The following is a 27,848-nucleotide window of genomic DNA, read 5'->3' as shown; positions in this document are numbered from 1 at the left end:
TCTTGCAAATCTTTATTAATTTCTACTTTTTACTTGCATGTTTGTAATAAATACTTGATTACTTGTGGATCCAGACGTGTTCATTTGTTTCTAAAAGTATTTTCATATACTCTACTCAGCTCACCTTTTTAAACAAAATAAATACAGATACACACCGAGGTAGTAAAATGTAATTTACTTAAGCACAGAGATGATTTCACTATAAAAAGAAAAATAGAAAACACATTTACAACAACACACCCCTGAAAACCCAAAGTTTATCAATGGCACACACAAAAAAAAATATGTGTTATAATTTTTACAACAGGAAAAAAAAATTCACAGTTGGTATAAAAGTGCTCCTTTAGAAGAGATGATCTGGATGTTGTTCAGTTAGCTTCTGAAAAGATCTTGTTCTATCCTATGACACATAATTCTGTCAAACCTTGAAGATAAGGTATCAAAGATAAAAGTATATAAATATTTATAAAAAGTTTTTCTTTTACAAAAGAGATAGCCAGTGGTTCCATACAGCTCATCTTTCCTTGTTGCTATTCCAGTTCCAAACCCTGTGGCTGAAGATTCCTCAGACAATTGAGGAAATTTATCTTCCAGGGGCTCAGCGGCCTTAACATCCAGAATCCTGCAGCAGCGAAAAACAGGAAAGGTAAGAAAAAAACCACAGAGAAACGGGAGGTTCAGTTCTGTGTCCAGCAGCTGTCAGTGGGTGCGGCAATGATTGTAGGACAAACGTGATTTATGTAGCTGTGCGTTTACTGGTCAAATCCTGGCGTACAAACAATCCAATGTTGAGAAATCTAGCGGTATTACCTTAAAAAACATTACATTTAACGACCATGTTTACTCAGCATCAGCAGCCTCACCCACTGAATTTGCATCAAGGATGAGGAGATGATGACAGCATCACAGACCAGATTTAAAGACAGTAAAACACATAAAAAAACCTGAAGCTTCATTTTTTGACAAGTAAATCTCTGCACATGCTGTGAAGTGACTTGCTATTTTAATAGTACCACTTAACAGCCACATTTTAGCATTGCTAGATGAGGTTCTGACAGCCATCAGACCCAGATCAGTTCATCACGCAGCAAAGCCTCAAATTAAATCCAACTGTTCAGCTCAATATTGCACAGAACTACAGGCCGAAAAGAAGAAACACGCTTTCTTGACAGTCTATAACAGAGTTTTTCAGGCTGATCCAAATGCGACCAATCTCCCATTCAGTACCACCAGCCAGAATCTATAGTGGACCCTGCATGAATGTGCACTCCTCCAATATTCTGATGAAACATCCAGGTGTCCAAAAACCCCAGTGTGGCTCCTGCTCCTGGTCTTTTAAGGTTTTGCAATGCAGGATTCTCAGTTCTACTAGAACCGCCTGTGATTTCTGCCATCATTATCCTGACAAATCCTGCGCTAAGCCTCAATATGTTTTTATTTTTCTCCCCAGTATCTGCAGTCCCGTCAAATAATTAGGCAGCTTCTGGGAAATGAACCTCTGAGAAATAAACGTTCAGAGAAACATGGCAGAAACGTGCAGAAATTTAGCAAAACCAAATTAATTGTGCAGATTCCAACAAGTCTGTTGTTCTACAATCCAAAGACTGACCTGACTTGCGAGGCTTCGGTTTGGGGTCCTTTTCTGCTCATGCATGGACTGAAGCCGAGTAATTAGGAACTTTTTATCTTTTCCCACCTACATGGAGAAATGAAATATAACAGGAAACATGAGTGAGGGGAATGTTGTAGTCTGCCTGCCTGTTGTTTGTCTTTCTAATTAATCAGACTAGGGACAGTCTTACATTTTCTATCTGCTCCTGCAATAAAGTGATGATCTTCCGTTGGCCGTCCACCACCTGACTATGAAAGTAGATAACAATCCTGGAAAAAACAAAAATGAACGGTCAAAACATGTGTAATTAGACAACCTACATAATACCAGTGTTTAGCAGTGTACGTTTCAAGCAGCACATTCTGTTTTTTGGAACCAGCTACAGTACCGTTTGTAAATGAGTGTGAAGGTGTGTGTATGAGCTCACAGAGCAATGGCAGCTCCCACAAACAGGAAAAAGGGGTTTTCCACCAGATAGGTGTGAGCCCTGGCCAGCAGAGACAAGTGGGGGTTTTCTTTTTCCAGTTCTTCTATCCAGTGTTTCCCCGCCTGGAACATGGTTTTGCTCCCACGGAAGGGGCCGCATGATTCTGAGGGGTTGATACTGCGAACAGAACATAGCGTGTATGTTTACACAAAAAGATGACAAAAAATATAACCGTTGGTGTTCACATCCCTCAGCAGACAGATGTGGGACTTGCTGGACTTTCTCGGGAGCTCTGAAGCTTCCTTCAAGGCAGCTGGATCTGTCTCCTTGAGGTTGTTGACGTTTAAAATGTGGTTGATTTTAGAACAAGCTACCTAGCAGCAGTTTCCCTGCCTATGAGGTGATTTTGAGGCTAAGCAATGCTGACAGCAACTGTTTCCTTAAAAGTAACAAAAGACAAAATCATTTCAAACACCAAGCACTTTTAAAGCAACCATGTTGCTCTTTATCAAGTGAGCATGAGAAGGATATCAGCTTCCTTTTCTCTCCCTTCAGCCAACCTTAAAAACACTGACATGCTGCTAGGAGGTCATTGTGTGCCAACTAATTACATTTTATCTGATCAATCTTCATAACGATCAGGACTTGATGGGAAAATCTCCCACCCAAAAAACCGAAGCAATATATTTTGTGGGGGAAAAATGTACGTCTCACAACTATTTTCCACTGCTGTAAATGTTTAGTAAGGTCATAAATTTAGATGAATCAATAATATGAAACTGTTAGTTACTCGGCTCCTTATTAAGTGTTTCATAGGTGACACAGCTGTTAGATTATACTGTGTGTCTGATTATAGTGGTGATAAAGACTGCTGAGTCGTATTGAAGTACCTCCACATGGTGTAAGTGACACACACAGAGGCACCGAGGAAGGAGGGGAAGCACAGGAGGGTGATGAAGATGGTGGTCATCTGGCTGACTCTGTAGGGCCTCCTGGGGGCCTGGCAATTCATCATCACACTGCTCTGAGGAAAGGAAACACACACACACACACACAATCAAAGGGGTCAGAGGTCAACTTATCTACAGAAACTGAGAACTCCATGGTGGGGAAATTACTGAGAGGCCAAAGCTGCTGGGACGCTAGCAAATAACTCAATTTGATCTAATCATGACAAAGTAAGCAGACATTTATGAAACAAGCTAGACGGTTTTTAAAACATACAAGTGACATTCAGTCAAAACAAAATGATATTCTGATGTGTTGCATAGAAGCATGGGTGTTGTGTTATGCCAACCAAATATAAAAGGTATGAAAGGAGTAACTGAGTTTAATGTAAATACCATCTTAATGTAGAAGAGCAGCAGCAGTTTAAGAACCTGCACAGCAGGCAGGAGAGGAGTGAAGAGAACACCCAACCTGGAGAGAATAAAACAAATTACAGTCGTCACTTTCACATCTAAATACATACGTACAACCAAAGTTCCCATGAAGTTGGGACGTGTAAAAGATAATTAAAAACAGAATACAATGATTTCCTGTTCATCCTATAAGCAACTGGATACACTACAAAGACAAGATATTTAATGTTCAAACTGATAAACATTTTTTGATTTTTCTTTTGTAAATATTCACTCATTTTGAATTTGATGCTTGCCACACGTTCCAAAAAAGCTGGGAAAGGATTTGCAAATCATGGTATTCTGTTTTTATTTACGTTTTACAAAACGTCCCAACTTCATTGGAACAAGGGTAGTATATGCTAACAACATGGTCCTTACCAGGCTAATGTCTGTCCATAGATGAGATCCAGGACATTCTTGGCAATATCAAACCCAGGTCTTCGTTTGTGCTTGAGCACTTTGTTAGAAAATATCCTGCAGAAAAGCAAAGAGCGTCACATCATGACTTTACTGATAAAAAATTAAGCCATTAGAGTAAATAAACACCAAAAAGGAATAGAAAGGTATTTTTTCTTCTGTCATCACATATTTAAATAGAGAACTAGGTCTAAAATCCCCTCAGATTAGGGACATTAGACACATCAGAAAACCTGATTCATTGCATGTAACAGGGCAGTGTTGCTCTACAAAAGGACATCTGGAGATGGTATTCTAATCGCCTGACTGACTTTATTAAATCATGGTTGCATCTGACCTCAAAGAAGACGGGTCGCTTTAATAACATATTAGCCTGTTTGTATGACCTTCAACTTTTTGGATTATTTGTATGGGTGCATGAATGGTTGTGTGCGTGTGTATGGAGTTGGTGTGTGCTAGTTGGTCACCTCTTATTGTGGAGATTTTACAATGGTGAGAAGGGTTGAAACTTTGTAGCACTCAGTGCCCATGAGCAGCAAGAGGCAGGTAGCTCCCTAAGGCTGCTCCAACCCGTGGTAGACAGCAACCAGGCACGCCCACAAACCACTATTTGCCACGTCCAGCCTGCAACCCAATCACCTCGGCGCCCAGGAAGGAGGAGGAACCCCAATGCCTTGCCAGGCAGGCATTGGCAATCCACAGCAGAAGACTCAAACAATGGGGGTCGGAAGGGGGCACCATGCCCTCACATTGGTGAGACGACCCCAGGATAAGCAAGGGGGTGGGACATTCATCGCAGCTGCCCCAAAACCCAGGAACCCACTACGCTGCACTCCACACTGAGCCACTACGGGTGCAGAGGCTGGAACAATAGAGGGTCGTGCCGCCCTGGAAACATCTTTTAGGTATTGCAACTCTAAACAGATATTCAGCCGTTTAAGACAAACATGACTTTTAGGAATGTAAAGGTTGCTGACATCTGGCCTGTTGAGTGGTATTTGAACAGATTATGAAGCAGCATTATGAAAACTCTGACCCTAAAGAGTTACCCACCTCCAGAGCAGCTCCCCAAACAAGGTATTCAGCAGAGTGAAGATGAAGTCGATGATAAGGAAGCGATAAAGCTCCTGACCAACAAAACTCTCCCAGCACTGAGATGATGTCTACAAAACAGAAGACATCTATTATAGGCAATGCATTTCTCTGCAAGAAGAAACAAAATGACTACGTTTTTGAAAGTAATCCCTCTCTAATAAGGTTACCTTAATGTAAATATCACTGTCAGAATTATAAGCCACCCGACCCAACCAATGGTAGCAGAGGACTCCAAGCACGCTCACTTTTAACAGCAAGTTTCTATAAAACAAAGACAACAGACAAAAACAAAGGTACTTCACTGTCTCTTAGCAATGAAACAGTTTTTATATGATTTAACAAGAATCCTGCAGTTCTCACCGACTGATTGCAACATATGTGCGTACAGATGGAGAGTTGTACTCCTCCATCCAGGCTGCGAGGTTAAAGAGGCCCGGTAACAGCAAGTTGATGAGGGAGACGAGGACAGGCAGAGCCAAAAGGCTAGCTTCTTTCAATAATGAATCACTGGAAACATTACCAGCCCTTTGCTGCTTGTTATATAGAGAACAAAAACAACAAGTAGATAAAATGGAGAAAGTGACTAATAAGTATTTGTCTAATTGTCTTTCAGATACACACACAGTTATCAATGATTGTTTCATGTGTTAAAAATGAGAAAATGTGTCTAAATGTTTTATATTCCAACTAATATTTTTGATTTCAGATTAGGGTGAAAATGGCATACAGTGTCATACAAAATAACTTATGTCTCTTGACCTTTTTCACATTTTGTGACGTTACAGCAGGGGTCACGTTAACTGAATATTTTCTGTTTTTGACCGTTTTTTTTTTGTTGAAACAATGACAAAAGAAATCTGAAGGGCACCTGTTATTTTGACAGATTGTAATTTACACCCTTGATCACTTGGTGGCGAGTTATCATATTAATTAGCTGTTTCCTCCTGCTGAAGCGAGTGCTTGCCGGATCAGGAAACCCCTCATTCAGAGAGTCATGCCAACTTCTGATCACTTCAATTGAAGAAATGTTCCCTGAGTTCAAAACTTTGACCGAAGAGGCGATTGTAATTCCAATCTCTAGTGTGGCGGCAGAGCGTGGATTCAGCCTCCACAAAAACATCAAAACAGCCATGGGAAGTTGTCCGTAACCTCATGACAAAAGCCTCTGCAGCAATCCCACTTCCAGGAGGAAGATGTTAGACTGTGTGTTCAGGTCACAGCAGGTGATCTGTTCACATTTTAGGTGCAATCGTTTAATTTCATTGTTTATATGTAGTTACTGGGACAACAGTCAGTGGAGAAAAAGTTACATGTAATCATCTGGTTGATGCCGATTCTCTGTTCATCTTGTTTGGACTGAATATAATTAGAATAAATCTAAATAAATGCTTTTGAATGTTCAGTTAATATCATAAAAAAACAACGCTATGGGTAAAAATATGACAGGATTATTTTGACCCTGTCAGTCAAAATGACAGACAACAAATAAGTCTAAGGCAACCTCTGCAATACAGCCACCAACTTCAGTGTGTTTTATTGGCATTTTATGTGGCAGACCAACACAAAGTTGTGCATAATTGAAAAGTAAAAAGTAAATTAAAACATGATTTTCCATTTTTTTTACAAATAATTTGAAAGTATGGCGTGCAATTATATTAAGACCCCTTTAATCTGAAAGCCCTACTTAAAAGTCTCCTCAAGAATAAAGACGGATAACCTGTATGTAATCTATTCTCAGAATGATCACAGCTGCTCTCTGAAGGCCTCAGATGTATTTTATGGAACATTAGTGAACAAACTGCATTATGAAGACCAAGGAACACAGCAGACATGTCGGGAACAATGTTGTGGAGAAGTTTAAAGCAGGGTTATGTTAAAAAAACAACATCCTAACCTCTGAATGTCTCACAGAGCTTTGTTCAATTTATCTTCTGAAAATAGACAGCATATGGCACAACTGCAAACCTACCAAGATATGGCTGTCCACCTAAACTGAGAATTAGTTCAGGTGGAAAGAATTAACCAGAGAGGCCACCGTGATTACTCTGGAGGAGCTGCAGAGATCCACAGCGCAGGTGGAAAAATTTGTTGACAGGACAACTCCAGATTTATGTTGGTAAAAAATGACAAAACCATGCATTCTTGACCATCCATTTGAGAATCTTTCTCTTCTGTGTGTCTGTCACATAAAACCTTAATATAATACACAGAATATTATTGTAACTCACTGTATGCCAGACCAATCAAATTGCCAAGAAACTTCATTTTTCATACAACCACTAGAGGGCACTATGACGGTTTGTTCTAAACAATTCATGAGTTTGTGTCTGATTTGCCTTAACAGCGGAAGTGACACAGTGAAACAGAGGCATCCTGCTTGCATGACTGTGGGCAAAAAAAGGAGAACAAGCCATTTAGCCTTACTTTGTGTACGTAATCTGAGGAGAAGTAAATGGCAATCACACATCCAGTGGTACCAGCAATGCAGATTGTCCATGCCAGGCTATGAACCATCAGTCTCCACAACTTCTGTAACGCTGTATTCTTATTGTGCCGCTGATTTACTTCTGCCAGCAGCTCCTAGACAGAATGGAGGTTGGGAGTGGTAAAATAAAACGTCATAGTCAAAGAAAAGGAAGTGGTGATGGAGGACTAAGCAAGTAATGCTGGCTCACATTCCTGTCTTTTCTTAACATGACAGAGTAGAAAATGAGGATAAAATGGGATTATACGTACCTTGAGCTGGGTGCAGATGTTTTCAGACATGAGTTTGACAGAGCTTTTCTTGACGACCTTGAAGTCCCATGAGCAGAAGGCTTTCATGGCCAACATACCGTGATACTTGTCGATCCTGAAGCTCTGACCAAACGATTTTGACATGCTTTTGGGAAATAAAATGTCAATATTTTGATATTTATGTTAATTTTAAGATTAACTTTCAGTCTTTTCAGTCTTTCAATAAAACTCACCTGTACACCAGGATGATGCATGTGATGAAGAAGGCCATCCCTATTGTGAAGAAATATGCTAGCGGCATGTTGTAGGAGGGGTACTTTGACTCGCACTCCTGTTTGGCAGAACTGGGCAAGTTATTCTCTGTACAGTTATTCATGTGGCTTCGCAGTGTGTAGTTACTGTAGTATCCATAGTACATCAGGGTGTCAGAGAAGTAGCCCTGAGACAGAAACAATGTGTTACAGACAGGAACCTTTAAGCTCTAGGTTTGCAAAGAGTGCTTAAGCTAAGTAAAACCAACAATGTAAAAAGCTAACAACAGATAAAATGTGCAAAAATAGATTTGTTTTTGTTTTTACAAACAAAAACTCCAAACCCACACGAGTTCAAATGTCTGGTTACATAATTTTAAATCTTGCTTTTTTTTTTTTTTTTACAAACCCGAAATTTTTAAAACCTTAGAATTAAGCTACTATTTAAATATAGATACGTTTGACCAGTAGTCCTTTTCCATGGCCTCACCGAACTCCTCCCAGGCCCGAGTTTTTGCCTCTGCCACCGCCCGGGCCGCAGCACGCTTGGCCTCACGGTACCCGTCAGCCACCTCAGGAGTCCCACAAGCCAACCACAGCCGATAGGACTCCTTCTTCAGCTTAACAGCATCCCTTACTGCCGGTGCCCACCACCGGGTTTTGAGGATTGCCGCTGCAACAGGCACCGCAGACCTTGTGGCCACAGCTACAGGTGGCAGCATCGACAGTAGACGAGAGAACATGGTCCACTCTTACTCTATGATTCCATCCTTCCCCAGATTCTGGTCAAAGCTCTCCCAGAGGTGGGAGTTGAATACATCCCTGGCCGAGGGCTCCGCCAGACGTTCCCAGCAGACCCTCATTATGCGCTTGGGCCTGCCAAGTCTGTCCGGCTTTCTCCTCCTCCAGCGGATCCAACTCACCACCAGGTGGTGATCAGTGGACAGCTCAGCCCCTCTCTTCACCCGAGTGTCCAAAACTTGTGGCCGAAGGTCTGATGATACAACAACAAAGTCGATCATCGACCTCCTGCCTAGGGTGTTCTGGTGCCAGGTGCACTGATGGACACCCTTATGTTTGAACATGGTGTTCATTATGGACAATCCATGACTAGCACAGAAGTCCAATAACAAAACACCACTCGAAATCAGATTGGGGAGGCCATTCCTCCCAATCACACCTCTCCAGCTTTCAATGATTTGGTTTGGACACCTTAACGGTTCAAACAATTCCATGCTGCACACGTAAGAGGTATTTTGGCTCTCCAATTTGACTCCGCGAATATGGTGGCGACGTCGGAACACTGTTCGGCGTTCGATAGGGCGTCTACATTATCTATGGGCGCACCGCCACCGCAAAATAAAAGCCACCACACTGTAAGAATAAAGTTATATATATATATGACGTACAGGTCACATTTATCCGACCTGAATCGTCCGTCATTGATACTCGACAAACGTCATCAAGTCACTATTCTGGGTCCTGCTACGCGGAAGCAGGAAGAAAAACAACAACCATGGTGAACGTTGCTCACTTTATTTTAGAACTTCTTAAAAATATTACGTTGTTAATGTGCTGGCTCCGGTTGGAAAACAAATAAAAAAATCGCAAGATACAGTCCAACATTTCCATCCACATTAACTTCCGCAAACACTAAGCACGCTCGCTACATGTGACGTCATTGTGTCGTCTACTGTGCATGCAGGACACTTACGTTGTATGAATGCAGTTCACACAGGAGATCACCACAAGTCACATATATTTGGAAATGTGAACGAGCACGCAAAAAAAAAAATCGAATTTCACAAAAAAATCGGAATTGAGCATTAAGTTTTCCATAGAGCTTGGACTGACTAACAAGTTATAAACTGAAAACTGTTCCGGAAAGCACAGTCAAAACACACCTTAAGAGATGGTGCTGCGATAGACACTGTGAAGACCTAGAGTAAAACTAGTCAACTAATAAATGGTGTGGTGAATGTTTGTTTAATCGTGAAACTTGATTTCATGTGAAGGGTGTTGGCGCCACAGCAAATGGCTTACCGCTCCGGTGAGGAGCTCCAGCCCAGTGAAGGGCTCCCTGTTTTTATGCAGCTCTGGGGGGTAAATTGCCTGTGGAAGCACTAAAAATCCACCCATGACCAGGAACAGGAACAGGTTGAAGAACAGAAGAGTCTTGAGGAACAAGAAGTATGAGAGGACCCCGGTGCCAAAGCGCCCGCTGACTCTCTTGAGCGGCATTTGCCACAGATGGAGGGAGTGCAGGAAGGATAACCAGCTGTACCAGCTGTGCCTCAAAGCCTGAGAGGAGATGGAGGAGGAGAAACAGAAAAACAATAAAATCACTGTTGCAATTCAAGACAGAGTGCATAGGTGTGTGGTTTTGTGAGCCAAAAATCTCATTAGTTTGAATTAATTTACTGATAATGTTTGAGGAGTATGTTTTCCAGTGTTTTATCTATCGTAGGCTATACAGGATTTTACAATTATTCAGCAGGTTAGTTGTCTGATTAGTGACAAGCGGAAGTCAAGTTTTACAAGCTGCACCCAAAATCCTAAAAAGTTATTCCTCAATTCTTGTAAATGCTTTGATTTTCCTCCCTTTTAAGACAAAATTCCCTTTGTCATTATTATCAAATGCAGAATTATTTGTAATGCACAAGAATGCCAAAATACAGAATCAATAGAGATGCTCATGTATGCATAGAAAGTCAGTTTAACTTGTATTGCTCCTTCCATGGCAAATGTGTCACTCTGTCTGTGCAGCACTTTTTGACCAACATACTGTAGTTTAGAGTGTGTTAAAGATAAGCAACAGACGCACAGAGAGATCAGCTGGTGACTGGAACCACACAAGTTTCTGCACGCACGACCCTGACTGGTTACAGGCCAGTCGAGAAAAATCTGATTCTCTTCACAAGAAGTCAGCACACGATATAATATGTAATCTCTGCCTGGTCATGCTGACAACAAGGTAACTGTATTTTCCACAACATGTAGAGACCCGTCTATTTTCATTCAGGCTGTAAAAGAACAAGAGAGCAAAATATTCTGCAGATCATTTTAAATTTAGGGGTGTATTCACACTTGCCACTTTTGGTCCGCTTTAAACGGACCAGAGTTCGTTTGCCCCCTTGGTCCGGACATTTTGTGCAGGTGTGAATACACTCAAGCGAACCCTGGTCCGGACCAAACAACCGGACCGAGACCCACTTTTTGAGGTGGTCTCGGTCCGCTTCCAAACAGACTCTGGTGCGGTTCGCTTATGGTCTGAATACAAACCAGCCCCGATCCGAACCAACTACAAAAAGTGTACGTCTCTTTGGACATAAGAAGCCACCGTAGCCGGTAGCAAAGGTGTGTGTTGTAAGGTAATCATACCTGATAAGCTGTGTGTTGCTTAGCAACGCTACCGGCTTGTTGTGGGACACGTAGAGAACGTCGGCGTTCAGCACGCATTCTCCGACGGGGTTCCAACATTATAAATGGAATGTCTCAAAGAATGAGCTGCTCTTCACCCTCACAATAATATTGCAGCTTTAATAACGGCATAAATATGCAGAACAGAGGTGCTGCACGCAGCACGTCTATAGATGTTTTCCTCAATGTCCGGGTTTGTGCTCTGTCCCGCCCCCGTCATTTCTGTCCAATGGGAACAATGATCGTCACCCGCGTGGCTTTGTTTACAAGTAATAGTTCACTTGCAAAAAGTACAATGTGAAAACAAACCGCACCAAATGAAAAAAATAAAGTTTGCTTTTGGTCCGGACCAAACAAGCGGACCAAAGGATGTTCCTGGTGTGAATACCTTAGAAAATAAATACTGTGCAGAGGAGGTGGTTGGAGAGCAGCAACTCATTTCATGCCCTGATTCTGGCTGCTGACCGAGAATCTTCCCCTGTAGGCGTGAGCAGCACGCTCTCCTCAGCAGCTCTTGTGCCAACACACATCCTTTTTTTTAAACCAAGTCCAGCACACATTGTTCAGCAAGCAATTTACAAAATAAATTATGGATATCTCAATAGTGTGAATGGACTGGGCCAACTGTGCATTACTAATATATATGAACATCTTTGAGAGGAGTTGAGCCCTTAAGGTTTGTTAAAAGAAGCCTTTAACCGACATGCACAATGCTATGCATAGCAGAAAACCACGACTGCACATCCCCCTGAGCACAACATCCCCACAGTAAACGCTGTGGTGGCAGCATCAAGCTGCTGTTCATGAGCAGGGACAGGAAAGCTGGTCAGGCCTGATGGGGAAAAAGACCATCCAACAAGTACAATGACCTTAAAAACAGAATCAGAGCAGGAATAGTAGATCAATGGTAGATCAAAGCATATTAATGTGTTAAAATGGCCCAGTCAAAATCCAGACATAAATCCAAATGAGAATTTGAGGAAAGAGATGAAAGCTGAATTCTCAAACTTGCTCCATCCAATTTGAGCTTGAGCCATTTTGCAAAGATGAATGGGTAAAAGATGTGCAAATCTGGTAGAGACACATTCCAGAAGACTTGCAGCTGTAATTGGAGGCAAATGTACCCCGGACTTTACAGATTATCAGGGGGGAAAAGAAAACATTTATTGTTTTCCTTTTCACAATAACACACTGCTTTGGGCAAGTCTATCAAACACAACCCAGTAAAACACAGTGAAGTTTGTGGATGCAAAATGGAAAAAATGTAAAGTTTAAATTGTATGAATAAGTTGTGCAAGATGCTGTATGTACTTTGTCATGCGTAAATGGAGTTAATATCTAACAAATGATGGAAAAAAACTGAACAATTATAGTTTAAGTGTTACTTACTATAATGATGTACAATTTCAGACGACTGCAACAGAAAATCCCACTGCTGGAATGTGTCAGTTTATTCTTTTCTAACGTCAACCTCCTAATGAGAGACAAAATAACTGAAAATTATACAGATTTATTAACAAGAATGCTTTTAAACTGGAGCGAAAAAAATAAAACAAATGTACCTGAGTTTTTTTTTCTCAGCCAAATTCAGAGGCATTGCCCGGAGCATTCTGACTCTGTCACCCACCGGGAGGTTCTGCAGGTTGTTTACCAAGCGCTCCTGCTTTCGTTCTGCAACACATCCAACAGTGCTGTTTACATTACAAAGCCTTCTGATTTATTTTTGTCAAACAGTTTATCCAGCAAAGATTTCTTTGCTTTCTGCACCTGCTGAGTCTGTAGTATCTGCCTCCACGCCATAACCTCGTATGCTGGGCCTGGCAGAGCGAGAGTAGTCTTTGATAGCCGGCCTGCTCTGCCTGCGTCTTCGAAGTAGCATGGTCCTGTTGTAGTACTGAGAGATGATGGCTCCTCTGCTGCGTCCTGGAGGATGAAAATGATCAGATTGGTCGGTGTATGTATTATTCATCATCTTGTCTCAACCAAAGCTGACTCATATCTGCATCAACATACAAATCTGTGCAGCTTCCCTCTGATTAACTTTTATTTGGTTCATACATGTCTAAGGATGTTTATAGAAGCAAAATGGAAGTCTGAACTGAAACTGCTGACCTCTGACCTCCATCTATTAAATCCAACTTCTCCTGCTCCTCAATGAGCTCCTCAATGAACAATGAGGCTTTTCCATGACAGCCAAGAGTCTCCCATAAGTCTCAGGCGGTCCAAAGACCCATTCCAATTAATGCATGCCTGAAACATGTCTCCAAGGAGACATCCAGAGGAGACATCCAGAGGAGATACTGAGCAAGAGCCTAACCCACATCGACTGCCTACCATTGATTTATAGGAACCTACGGGTGCATCTCAAAAATTAAGAATTCATTAAAAAGTGTATTTATTTATTTAACTCTATTCACTCAGTGAAAAACATTATAAAAACTACACAGACTGATGTTTTTCTTCTGTTAATTATGATGATTTTCCACTTACAGCTAACGAAAGAACACCATTTAAAATCAGAATATTACATCAGACCAGCAAAATACATTTTAATACAAAAATGTGGGCTTATTGAAAGGTATGTTTAATACCTGCTTAAAGGTTGTTATTTTCAAAAGGTGCTTTTAACCTGACAAACCTCGTCTGAACCCATATTCCAGTTTACTGAGATGTACGCGTACTTCCTGAGATAACGGAGCTCCCGAGCTCATGTCAGAATCCTGATTTCTAGATCCCAATTTTTCAATCCCTGATGTAAAATTATACTTTGTTCAGGTGCATCTCACTAAATTAAAATATCAGCACAATGGTAATGTACTTGACCAAATAAATATCCAAGTTGTATTTTATATAGATCATTACTCACAGTTATTTCCAGCTTATAGTTCTGTTATTTTTGGTCATTATGGCTTTCAGCTAATACAAATCAAAAATGCAATTTCTCTAAAATTTATAATAATGCATTAAACCAAAAAAAAAGGATATTTCAGAATCAGAATATCCTTAATTGTCATTGTCACAAGAACAATGAAATGAAGAAAACAAAGCTATCTGGTCGGTGCATGAACAATAAATAATGTATGTAAAATGGAAAAATAAAAGCAGTTTTTTGAAAAGAATTCAATAAAAACACATACATTAATACTGATACCACTATGACTATTATTGCATCTCCTTTGCATTCTGGCTGTGTTGAGTTTATCTACTGCTGTTGAATGGTAACTGTTGCTAAATCTTGTTCTTGCCTTAACTGATCTGTAGGATCCACCTGGCAGCAACAGCTCAAACAGAGCAGGACCCGGGTGAGTCCTTTAGGATGTTACGGGCTTTTTGGAGACAGCAGGAACTGTTAAGTTCAAAAGTGGGGGGAGGACAGGCAACAATCTTTTGGTCCGCCTTAATGACCCTCTGGAGCGCTTTTGTCCGAGCCACTGCGCAGCTGGTGTACCACACAACAGATCTGACACAAATGTCTACCTACTGAAATATATATATGCATTTGCTGTATAGTTTATGCACTCAAAAGTTGGTTGGGATTTCCTGCATCAAGCAGCATGGCATGGAGATCAGCCTGTGGCTTTGTTGAGAAGTTAAGGAAGCTCAGGTTGCTCTGACAGTGGCCTTCAGCTCATCTGCACTGTTGGGTCTGGAGTCTCTCATCATAATCTTGACAATACTCCATAGATTCTCTATGGGGTTTAGCTTTGCTGGCTAAGTCTGCACAGTGACACCACGGTCATTAAAGCAGGTATTGGTACTTTATGCAATGTAAGCAGCACCGATGTCCTGCTGGAAAACAAAGAAGGAAGCTTGAAGTGATCTGAAAATGTTCCGGCAGATGGCTGCTCTAAGTTTGGACAATAACGGTAAAAATGATCAGAAATAAATGTTAGAATTATAGCCCTCTGTGTTTCATAGATCTATATTTATAATCTAAGGTTACCTTTTTGCATTGAATTACCAAATTGTAATATATTTTAATTTACTAAGATTCAGCTGTAGCATACTAGGACAAGTCAATAAACACGTTGGAGGAAGCAAAGAATATGACACAAGAGTAACAGTAACGTGACACAAGATTTGTTGGTTTAGTGCAAATCTATGAAGTCATCTCTAAAAACATGCGGCACCACCTGAACTTCCTCAGAAAGCAAGATGATAAACTGCTTCCTCACGAAAGTCTGCTCAGTTGCAACACATCCGTTTCTTCTTAAACATGGTGATGCCAGGGTTGGTGTTCATACTGAATTTATCAGTAAGAAGAAACTGTTATTACTTATTGGGTATGGCAATATAAAACAACTCAGTGTTTGTTTATGGCCATAAGATCTTATCGGGTTTCACCATACTGAGGCTGGGTTTAGTAACACAGCACAATAGAGAAACTGCTTTCTAACAGCATTTAAAAGCTGCTGAGGAGAGAACCTTTCAGAAAGGTTACTTAATCAGCAATGTGAGAAGAGTCTGTTCTCATTTTCCCAGAGGAACTAAATATCAAGTGACACTAGAACATCTGTGGAACAAAACCTCCTGTCATCAGTATAGACTATTCCAACCTTACTTAACCAGTACTGACCAATAGTTCGACTAGGCATGGAGGAGAGGATCTTCATGGTGGCTGAAGACCAGGGTTCCTTGATGAGGGAGTCTGTTTGTCTTTCATTGTCCTCTTCTTCGGTGTCACCACTTCCTATCCATCCCCGATACTCAGGGCCTGACAAGTGTGCCACATGGTCTGCCAAAGTTAGACACACACATACACAAAATGAACGCACTGATACAAAAATGGTGGGAAAAGAAAATGTCTTGATTTTAAATAACAAATATAACATTTCTTTAGAGTCAGAAAACCTACAAATGTTGAAAGTATGAAAGATAAATCAGAAAAGTAGATGAGTACATTTTAAAAGACGCACTGTTCCGACACAAAAAAGGCCTTTTATGTCACACCCTAAAAACAAGAAATGTGCTACCATACACTGCACCATCTGGAAATCTGTGAAGGTAATGAGGCCAAAGATTTTTTTCAGTACAAAATAAATACCTTTTTTTTTTAAATATGTTGAATAGATGTGTCGCCACTTTTTGGCTATTAATATATCATCCCTGTAGAAAATGTGGGTGATCTTCTTTTACTGTATTTTTTTATTATTTTGTGTCCTCACAAAATATCTGCTTATATCTGGAAACTGTACCAAATCAATAACTTGTCAAACAGTCCTCCTGCATGGTTTTAATCAATAATAACTAGCTGCAGCTACAACTTCATTTTTCTTGGCGTCTGAGGTATATAAGCCAAAGGAAGGAGAGAACGTTTGACTGCTCCTGTCGTCTTTGTATTTTTACTTCCCTTCCGTCGATTATATCTGTACCATCACCTTGAAATGATGTTTTATGGCCAAACATGTTCTGAGTAAACTAACTGAAATAAACTTGGGAGTGTGAAAGGTGTGACAAACTGCGTCCTCAGAAAAACATTTCAAGAGCAATATTACTGTAGTGCAGGACTAAAACACTGATTATGTGGAGAGAAGTGAAACTTGCATAACCACTGAATGGCTCCCTTACATAAACTATTCTGGTGACACGGTTATTTTAGCAGAGGTGCAGACTCCTGTGCCCATCAGAATATAGAATACTGGTCAGAACTGGAGCAGAAACTGCATCCATGTCAGTGCTGCCAGAATTGTAGTTTTTTTAATAAGCAAATCCTTCCCCACCTTGGTCAATTTCAAACACATTGTATTCACCACAGAGCACTTTAAAATCCCTAGCTAGCTACTGCACTAAGAAACATTTCTCCCGACTTCCTCCCTCTCAAAGGAAAAGACAAACCCCTCAATATGTGAACTTAATTTCTAGCTGGAGACTTTATCATCACTAATACTCTAGGCTGGCTACTGTTGAATGCTTTGATGAACATGTTTGGCGTTCTAAGAGAAATGTCATTGCTCTAAGGCAACTTCAACTGTTTTCTCAGCTTGCTAATCATAATTTGTTCTTGGAAGATTTTTGCATATTTCTGAATTTGCTATGGACAAATAGCATTAGCACAACTGAAAAGCAAAAGCTACAAGAATGTTTTTACATCCCCTTTAATTTAGGCTTTTTTTAATATTCTCAATTCACAAGCAGTGAGCCTCAATTAAGAGCACCTTGACCCTCCTCTTCCAGATCCCTCTGCAGATCCTGCAGCTCGATGGCAGACAGCCCTTCGCTCTGATTCTGTTCTGCGATCAGCTGGCTGAACGAATCATGGACACCATCCTCATCTGCTGGGCTTCTAACAGACACACAACACATGGACAAGGCACTGGATTAAAAGCGAACGACAGATTAGTACAGGCTAGATGTTTCAGTAAACATCAAGGGGGTGACGTTTGAGGATGAGAAGGAACTATCTTTACCGCAGATGAAATACAGTTAATAAGAAACAACATGGGTAGTAACTACAACCTATGATTACAGTAGAATTAGCGTTTATGTAATCATCCTTCTTAACGTATTGTAAATACAAGTCGACAAGTCTGCCTGTTTTTTCTTTTGGTGTAAAAAAAAGACACAAGAGACAACAAGTCTATTTCCTTCTGATCTCTATACAGATACCACAGGAAGGAAAGGTTTTGAGTAAAGGACGTGAACTAGATGGGAGCAGCAGGTAATCATGCTGCACAAAAACACAAACAAAAACCCTGGGCCAGAGTTCAGTATGTTCCTCCTTTTTATTTGATCTTTTCTTCCTGCTCTCCCTCCCTTTATGCTGAGTGACACTCCATCCGCAGACAGGGTTTAATGAACAAGACCCAACATGACAAACAAAAAAAACACAAAAAAAAAGGATTAAGGACAAACGTTACAACAAGAGGAACAATCAGACTTACTCCAGTCCAGCTTCCATGAGGGTGTGACTCAGGTCAAAGTCAACACTTCGAGCCATTCTTCTTCTCCTCTGCCGCCTCGGCCTGACCAGCTACCAACCTCTCGGAGCGATCACACCCTCGCCTGCTCAGACCTGCACTCTACTCCGACCATGGTATTGCTTCCTAATCTGCAGAAGGAGGGGGAGGAAAGTTAGAGGAGGAGCTGCAATGAGTGTTTGAAGTATGGTTGGAGTGAAAAATGCCAACAGTCTCCTTTTCAATCCAGTGCTTGTGCCGTGTCTCTGCTTGTCCTGAACTGTTTTTACCAACACGTACAGAAACACACAGAAGAGACTGACTGAACATCAACCAGCTGTGGATTTCTGGTCTTTCATACATCAGTATGAAACAGAAATAACAAACAGAAATGTGTAACCACTTAAAGGAAGTAGTTATCAGTTTACAGCTTTAAATATCATCATTCTATTTGTCCCTGTTGTCCACATCCAGAGTTGTCAACCTTAAGCATAAAATGACAATGACTCATGTTCTCTGCCTTGTCATGAGGAATTACGTCATTTTGTTCAGTCCTATAAGAGATCTATTGTGACTGAGGACCGTCATCAGAGTCAGCTGTCGCCACTGAAATGAATATTTATGAGACACCAAATGATAATGACAAAATATAGGGAGTTTGTCATATGGGAAATTTGGACAAGACAAGTTATCCTGCTATAAATCTGGCTTTATGTATGTGTTACAGCTCCATAAAAAGTTTCATCAAACATCCAGAGAGAATATGGTCTGTTGTTTAAATGAATCACAGATGTACAGATTTAACCTTTAGTGAGGAATGGCTGGGGCTCTAGAGACGTGGAATGTCACTTCGCTGGGAGGGAAGGAGCCTGAGCTTGAGCGGGAGGTCGAGAGATATCGACTAGAAATAGTCGGGCTCGCCTCCACGCACAGCGTGGGCTCTGGAACCCATCTCCTCGAGAGTGGCTGGACTCTCTTCTACTCTGGAGTGGCCCATGGGGAGAGGCGTCGGGCTGGGGTGGATTTGCTTGTCGACCCCCAGCTCAGCCGTCTAGTGTTGGGGTTTACCCCAGTGGATGAGAGGGTCGCATCCCTGCGCCTTCGGGTTGGGGAAAGGTCTCTGACTATCATTTCAGCCTACGGGCCGAGTGGTAGTGCGGAGTACCTGGCCTTCTTGGCGTCCCTGTCAGGGGTGCTGGATAGTGCCCTTCCCGTGGACTCCATTATTCGGCTGGAGGACTTCAACGCCCACGTGGGAAACGACAGTGACACCGGGAGAGGCGTGATCGGGAGGAATGGCCTCCCCGATCTGAATCCGAGCGGTGTTTTGTTATTGGACTTCTGTGCTAGTCACGGATTGCCCATAATGAACACCATGTTCAAACATAAGGGTGTCCATCAGTGCACTTGGCACCAGGACACCCTAGGCAGGAGGTCAATGATCAACTTTGTTGTCGTATCATCAGACCTTCTAGCCAAGACCTACAGCACGCACTGGGCCGGTTTGCAGCCGAGTGTGAAGCGGCAGGGATGAAAATCATCTCCTCCAAGTCCGTAGCCATGGTTCTCGACCGGAAAAGGGTGGGTTGTCCTCTTCAGGTTGGAGGGGAGTTCCTGCCTCAAGTGGAGTACTGAAATAACGAGATCCCGGATACAAGCGGCTGAAATGAGCTTCCTCCGTAGGGTGGCCGGGCACTCCCTTAGAGATAGGGTGAGGAGCTCGGCTATCCGGGAGGGACTCGGAGTAGAGCCGCTGCTCCTCCACATCGAGAGGAGCCAGTTGAGGTGGCTCGGGCATCTATACCGGATGCCTCCTGGACGTCTTCCTCGGGAGGTGTTCCAGGCACGTCCCACTGGGAGGAGGCCCAGGGGACGGCCCAGGACACGCTGGAGGGACTATGTCTCTTAGCTGGCCTGGGAACGCCTTGGGCTCCCCCCAGAGGAGCTAGAGGAGGTGTCTGGAGAGAGGGACGTCTGGGCATCTCTGCTGAGTCTGCTGCCCCCGCGACCCGGTCCCGGATAAAGCGGAAGACGACGGGTACGAGTACGAGCCCAGATGTGCATCAATGATGAATAAAACACCTTTACAAGAACTATCCAAAAATGCTTTAGACATGGGGAAAACATCTGGATAGGACAAAGATCTGCAAAACTGATGACTAACAATAAAATTACAAATTCTTTTTGGCATTTATAAAGACTTTTGAAGACAGTTGGCAACTTGTGCAGGATTTTAAGGGGGCAGAATACACATTTGTTTGTAAAAAGAAAATATATATATAAACCATTTACCATTCTTTACAAAAAAAATGCTTAGTGTCAGTCTTTCACATAAAATGCTGTAAATTGCCTTTAAGTTTATGGTTGTAACATGATAAAATGTGGAAATATTCAAGGGGCATCGCTGGGATTATCTGAACATTTGGAAGTACTGGAAACACCTGGAATATAAGAAAAGCTTCCTCGTACCATTAGATTTTTTTTTTTGTTTGAAAGCAAGTAAAGATCAAGGTAGATCTTTTCTACAATCAGACCCTGTCTGTACCATTATATCACCTTAGACTAATACAGAGTTCATTAAGATGTTTCTTTAGACAAAGTTTGAGGTAGTAACTTTTTCTGTTTTAAAGTAATGCCATTCAAACATACCAACAATGACACCACACATAAATAACTTCTTTAGTTTGTCAATAATCAATGATACTAAATGATTACAAAATAAAAAGGATTGATTTCTGCATCATAATCAGCATGTGAGCTCAAAAAAGACTTTTTCTCAAAACAAATGCTGTGTTATCATGAGATTTGTTTTCCCGTTAGAATGAGATCTTAAAGCAGGGGTGCCTGTTCTCGGCTGCCATAAATCAGCATATTTATTCTATGGCATTTATAATGCAGAGTTTTCTTTACTGTAAATTACAGAGGTAATAATAAAACTGGATTTCAACCAGGTAAAATGACTTTAATAAAAGTATTTGTTGACATGGGCACCTGTTCCATGTGTAAGTTAATGTACAGCGTCCATTTAAAAACAAACCGTAAAGCTGTTATCACATTTAAGACAGAAGACAAACAGATCTGTATGAATGTAATACATTTTGAATAGGTAAGAATCAACAAAAAAGCGCATCTGTAATTTTCTGAAACAAACAATTAGCTATGCACCCATTAAGGTTTTACTGGCCAAAACCAATTTTCCAGTTTTCCTTCTTTGACATGTCAGTTCTGGTTTTGATCCATTTTCCTTTTCTTAGGACTCAAACACAAACAAACAATTTATAGAAACTTTGTATTGATTCAACAAAAATTAACAAGCGCTGAGCATAAAACAACTGAATCTGTTGCAGGTTCCTAGACCGAGATAATAGTTTTAAAGCCAATGGAAAAAAAATTTATTACTAGATTATCATAATCAATACATTAAAGATTATGCTCCAATCCATTATCAGATTTTCATTCAAACAGAGCATAACAAATGATTTGTTGTTTGACGGTGGTGGTTTTCATTTTAGTGGATGTAAAACTAAAGAAATAGAGGGTTTTGAGTAATGGGTCAGACTACCATTTACAATACAAAGCTGAACTCGGCACAACTCTTCCTGGTGTTATTAAACAGCACTGTGTTCGGGAAAGAACACTAAACTAGGAAACCTTTATGGAAATCATTAGCTACTTTTAAGAAGCACATTTTAAGAAGCACTTTTAAGAAAATTTACCCCTCAAAGGTAACAGTCTGGTGACTGCTGTGTGTGTGTGTGTGTGTATGGTGGTGGGGGTGTGGTTTAGGCAGTTGCACACTTTTAAGTCTTACAGGGGACCTCTTAATTGATAATATATATGTCTCCCCTCACTTTAAGTTGAATGAAAAAAGAACCCTAACCATCAAGACTGATTTTTACTGAGTTGTTTCTGCACCTAATTTTCTTGGTTCATGTGGTAAACCCAAAGCTAGACTCACTGAGTGGGTCCAGCTGTGGGTTTTTACAGGCAGAACAGTAACGAGAAGAGGAATGAAATTTAAGGAATGAAAGTGGCAGCTACTTTAATGTGACATATTGAAACATGAAGAGAGAGCAGAGCGATGCTGGTAGTTTCGCCATGGCAAGATCTTTTGAGATGGAAGATTTTTCACTCCGTCCATCACTTGGGAAGGTAAACTGGGAGGGAGGCTTTGTGGAGCCTAATGGGTCTGAGCCTCGTCAGTGGCTCAAGGTGCTGACGCAGCGATGCCTAAAGCCGGCGCTGCCAAGGCAGTGGAGGGCGGAATGGGTCCAGTTTCTGTGTGATAAAGTGAAGGTCGCAGCATCATTGCTAACATGAGCTAATGTTTTAAGCAGTAACAAACTTTCAGAAAGATAACATTTACATGTATATTTATGCTATCTCAAGTAAAACATATGATCAAACGCTATGATCGGGTCCTGACTCGCTACGGGGGCATGTGTCTGGGTGAGATGTTTTTCTTTTTCTTTTTACATACAGGGGTTGGACAATGAAACTGAAACACCTGTCATTTTAGTGTGGGAGGTTTCATGGCTAAATTGGACCCGCCTGATAGCCAGTCTTCATTGATTGCACATTGCACCAGTAAGAGCAGAGTGTGAAGGTTCAATTAGCAGGGTAAGAGCACAGTTTTTGCTCAAAATATTGAAATGCACACAACATTATGGGTGACATACCAGAGTTCAAAAGAGGACAAATTGTTGGTGTACGTCTTGCTGGCGCATCTGTGACCAAGACAGCAAGTCTTTGTGATGTATCAAGAGCCACGGTATCCAGGGTAATGTCAGCATACCACCAAGAAGGATGAACCACATCCAACAGGATTAACTGTGGACGCAAGAGGAAGCTGTCTGAAAGGGATGTTCGGGTGCTAACCCGGATTGTATCCAAAAAACATAAAACCACGGCTACCCAAATCACGGCAGAATTAAATGTGCACCTCAACTCTCCTGTTTCCACCAGAACTGTCCGTCGGGAGCTCCACAGGGTCAATATACACGGCCGGGCGGCTATAGCCAAACCTTTGGTCACTTGTGCCAATGCCATACGTCGGTTTCAATGGTGCAAGGAGCACAAATCTTGGGCTGTGGACAATGTAAAACATGTATTGTTCTCTGATGAGTCCACCTTTACTGTTTTCCCCACATCCAGGAGAGTTACGGTGTGGAGAAGCCCCAAAGAAGCGTACCACCCAGACTGTTGCATGCCCAGAGTGAAGCATGGGGGTGGATCAGTGATGGTTTGGGCTGCCATATCATGGCATTCCCTTGGTCCAATACTTGTGCTAGATGGGCGCGTCACTGCCAAGGACTACCGGACCATTCTTGAGGACCATGTGCATCCAATGGTTCAAACATTGTATCCTGAAGGCGGTGCCGTGTATCAGGATGACAATGCACCAATACACACAGCAAGACTGGTGAAAGATTGGTTTGATGAACATGAAAGTGAAGTTGAACATCTCCCATGGCCTGCACAGTCACCAGATCTAAATATTATTGAGGAACTTCGGGGTGTTTTGGAGGAGCGAGTCAGGAAACGTTTTCCTCCACCAGTATCACGTAGTGACCTGGCCACTATCCTGCAAGAAGAATGGCTTAAAATCCCTCTGACCACTGTACAGGACTTGTATATGTCATTCCCAAGACAAATTGACGCTGTATTGGCCGCAAAAGGAGGCCCTACACCATACTAATACATTATTCTGGTCTAAAACCAGGTGTTTCAGTTTCATTGTCCAACCCCTGTATATATATATATATATATAAATATATATATATATATATATGTTTTTTTGGCACTAAAGGTCTTTACTTTCCATTTTTTGACAGTAGGTAGTCAGGAAAGAGGACATAGACAGACCCCTACAACACCAGCGCCGCGCCCCGAGTGAGATGGTTTTATACCCGAACGCGGGGCTGTGACGTAGACATGTGCCAAGCTGTACCGTTTGAACCAATAGTAAGACTTAACTGCAGTAGCCACCATTTAACCCAAAGAGGGCAGCACTCAAGACAGTTTTAGGACAAATATCGCAGAATTAAACAAGTTTACATGAAACTGTAATAGGTTTAACAGTAACATAAAGATAGCACACTAAAGGCCCAATTTATCTGCAAAAACAAGTTGATTTGGGGTTTAGTTTCACTTTTATTTATGTAATTTTACAACAACCTCATGATGGTTGAAAATGTTCAGGTGGTGAACTATGAACAAAAATTAAATTAGTTTAACCTGTGTAGACTGAACTTAAACCTGTATCTTCCAAAATAAAGGCATCATATTCCTAGGGTTTGTGTGAGGAGGTCACAGCTTTTAGTAAAAAGAAAAACAGAGTAAAGATATGTCATTACCTTTTCTCTAGATGGACGAAAATATTAACTGTTCTAATACCAGTCAGTTTGGAGCCAATACATTCAGGTGTCTGCTAGACAGCTGAAGAGAGATTTTATTTTTCAACATTTCAGTTCTGGAATGCCCTAGTCAAAGCCCTGAACTAAATTCAAAAGAAAATCTATAGGGTCACCTAAGGAGAAGTAGGCTTCAAAAAATTTCTTTACAATCAGATAAATTTGGAGAACTTTTGCAAGATAGTGTAGTTAAATAATCCCAGGTCAAGATGCGACCTCTATATTGTACCCAACAACTGGTTTTATTAATACAGCTAATACAAACATGTTTACTCACTGAAAAGTATTTTGAAGAGTCCAATCACAGGTTGTTTCATAAAAAAACAACAATGTAATTTGTCCTGCCTGAACAATAATGGGCACACAGTGCTTAATTGCATCTATGCATGTGAGGAATGTGCAGCGACATCAGATGAGACAAAGACCCAGATCCTTTTATTCGGTGGAGGCATTTCTAGATTTAGTCCCGAGTGAATACTATTCATGCAACACATACGTTGGCGGAGCTCTGAATATCAGCCAGCAAAATGCCTAAATAGTTTGGAAATGTCCTTTTATAACCATTCTTTTCTGCCTTGTTCTTCCCTGTTACAACAAGCGGCTGCAAACATATTTTCCTTATTGCTCTCACATAAAGGTTTTTATCATTACCAGACATTTCCAGGATCATGTTACACCTTTTTCATCCTCTGTGTGTTTTCTGTGCAACTTTAATACTTACAACACAACAGTCATCTGAGACTACAGCTAGAGAAGGATATGTGGGGGTGGGACAAAACATATGGAACATTGGTCAGAGTTGAGCTGTTCTTCTGCCAAATAAAATATACTTGAAACAGTGAGAGGGTCGACTCCAGTATACTGACAGGTTGCATATAAGTTTAAGCTGAATTCAGTTAAAAGCTGATGGAAAAAGAAACTTCTTAAAAGTCGCAAAACAAGCATAGGAGCAGACTAACAATGCAGACACCCAAGACTAAAGATCAAATTGTTGCATCACAAATATGGGCGTATGTTATCCAGAACAGAACCCAATGCATTAATCAGAGGTAACACATGGGGCTGAAGGACAGTGGGAAAGAAGAAGGAATGCGGTTTGTTGTCTAGTCTGACTGCTTTAGACAACTGCAAGGCACTCAGTTCCCACAGTGCTGAGGAAAACCAACAACAGATCCAGCTGTGGAAGCAAATGCCTTACAAAGTTTATGTCACAATCCTAATACAGGATTTTTAAATCCACTCAGTGCTTTAAATAATTAAAAATAGCTGTGAAAGCTGGTCATTTACATCTTCCGTATTCAAACAATGTTAGTATTGGTAACCAATAACTATTATTATGCCAAACAAAGTCCCATCATAGTGTTTTTCTAACAAAGTGGATCTAGTGCTTCACCAGAGCAGGAGCAAGAGCAAGTTTTTGGCTGGTATTTAAAAGAACCGGTCTGGTTTCACAAACCAAGAGGCAGCTCAGAGCCACATCACTGCGTCACAATAAGCCTCTCATTGAATGAATGTTTGATCCTACGGCCATTTCATTTTAAGTTTTTTTTATTGAAGATAACAGTGCAAGGAAACCAAGAATTATACCAAGCATATTTATCTCAGTACCATCACAAACAGATGCCCTAATAACTCCAACTAAATTCATAAGCACAGTTTTTGAACAATAAGTGATGTTTTTGAATGTTTCACAATCCCTGCAAAAAAAAACAAAAAAAAAACGGGAGTTAAACACGACCTTTAGCCGTGCAATGTCTTAACATCCCCTGGCGACAGGAAAATGCAGACAGTGCTAAAGAACTGAGTCGGAAATGGTGTTTATGGATTTCAGTAGATATCTGTCAACTCAGCTCTATGCAGCGCAATAACCAACTAACACTTTGTGACAGGTTATATCACAAAAAACAGAGTGAGCTTTTTGTTATTCTGATGCTAATCCAATGTTTTTTAAAGTTAAAGCTTAGATGTTGTTACGTTTTCAGTCTAAAATTAGGCAGATCAAAAACAAAGCTAAAAAACGTTTTGACTGACACATGGGTGCTAAGAAAGCACTTGCACCAGTTTAGCACTGGAACTAATTTGGTGGAAAAGGTGAAAGAAAACTGGGAATCGGTATCGCCAGAAATAACCTGATCAGTGACTCTCTGTCATTTATTAATAGCTCAGTTAATTACTAGTTTTATGGCAATATCTATAACCCCAAAAAATATTTAGCAGTTTTTTGTGATCTTGGGTCAAAACATTTTACATGATACACAATGTTCCAGCATTTAAAACAGTAGGTGGCTTACTTACCAACACACAGCTATAACAGTGGTATCATTGAAAGGTATTTTATTAATAATACTATGCAGTAACATTCAGAGGCAAGTACTTACAATCCCAATTATTTTACACTGCAGGGTCAGTTGATCATATAATGCCAAGTATTGAGAAACAAAGTTGCTCAACAGAGCATCTGATTTTGCAGTGATCTCTTCTTGAGCAAGCTCGTGTTGCCAACTAATAAAACATTACTGTAGGTATCCAGTTACACAGTGATTTCATATTGAGGTCTGTTTCCCATTCAGGGCGGTGGACTCTAAATTATAGGTTTACTGCTGAGCCATTCAGGGATACTGGGAACACGAATATGAGAACAAAAAGTTCCTGTTATATACAGAGACAGAAGTACCCTGACCTGCTGGTAGAACAATCCAACCTGCCAGCCGGAAAAACTCGTTCATCACAGACTGTGAATCTCAAACTATCTCTGCCTAATGAGCTCCAACCTCGGATCAACAACCATCTCCCTCAGCCTGTGCAGTTTAAGCCCGACAACAACGACTCTCCTCTGACTCCTACTTTTTACAGTTGTCGACTAGCTTAAACTTTAACTAACGGACAGCGGCGGTCTACGAGCAAACTTGTTTTACACGCTTTATTAACATGACAGAGCGTTTCATTCAAAAGTAAACATCTTATAGACGTTAATAAGCAAGATGTGGTCATATAAAATACAATAAATATAAAAATTACGGTTAACGTTCTGAACTGTTTACTCACCTAGTCGCTAACTTGACAAACCAGTTGATTCCCCCTCGCCTCGTCCGTCAGTCAAGCACCAGCAGGGGGGACAAACCATTAACACATTTACTTTTTTATGTTAAAGCAAACCAATACAGGTTTCACACATGTT

The 27,848-nt window shown here is 41.0% G+C and overlaps 1 protein-coding gene across 3 annotated transcripts; it reads right to left on the bottom strand.

Moving 5' to 3' along the window:
- Positions 1-160: 160 nt before the first annotated feature.
- Positions 161-27,847, bottom strand: tmc6b (transmembrane channel-like 6b). Of its 3 annotated transcripts, none has more exons than XM_047364956.1 (21): positions 27,716-27,847; positions 18,243-18,409; positions 17,517-17,644; positions 15,938-16,096; positions 13,129-13,284; positions 12,924-13,032; positions 12,751-12,835; positions 9,985-10,242; positions 7,924-8,129; positions 7,691-7,835; positions 7,379-7,534; positions 5,315-5,487; positions 5,122-5,215; positions 4,913-5,022; positions 3,821-3,916; positions 3,383-3,458; positions 2,930-3,063; positions 2,040-2,216; positions 1,803-1,881; positions 1,610-1,696; positions 161-622 (listed from the first exon to the last, which is right to left on the bottom strand). In XM_047364956.1, exons 2-21 carry the CDS (start codon positions 18,296-18,298, stop codon positions 608-610), a joined length of 2,499 nt encoding a protein of 832 aa, XP_047220912.1. In that variant the 5' UTR covers positions 18,299-18,409; positions 27,716-27,847; the 3' UTR covers positions 161-607. The 3 variants fall into 3 exon arrangements, with proteins under 3 accessions (XP_047220912.1, XP_047220914.1, XP_047220913.1); XM_047364958.1 differs by having other exon boundaries at positions 5,315-5,484; positions 27,716-27,846; XM_047364957.1 differs by lacking the exon at positions 27,716-27,847 and adding an exon at positions 27,351-27,533.
- Between the last annotated feature and the right edge of the window lies 1 nt (position 27,848).

The sequence above is a fragment of the Girardinichthys multiradiatus genome, chromosome 5 (assembly GCF_021462225.1).
Source record: "Girardinichthys multiradiatus isolate DD_20200921_A chromosome 5, DD_fGirMul_XY1, whole genome shotgun sequence".
Taxonomy (NCBI): Eukaryota; Metazoa; Chordata; class Actinopteri; order Cyprinodontiformes; family Goodeidae; genus Girardinichthys; species Girardinichthys multiradiatus.
This window is presented reverse-complemented; position numbering and strand designations above follow the sequence as displayed.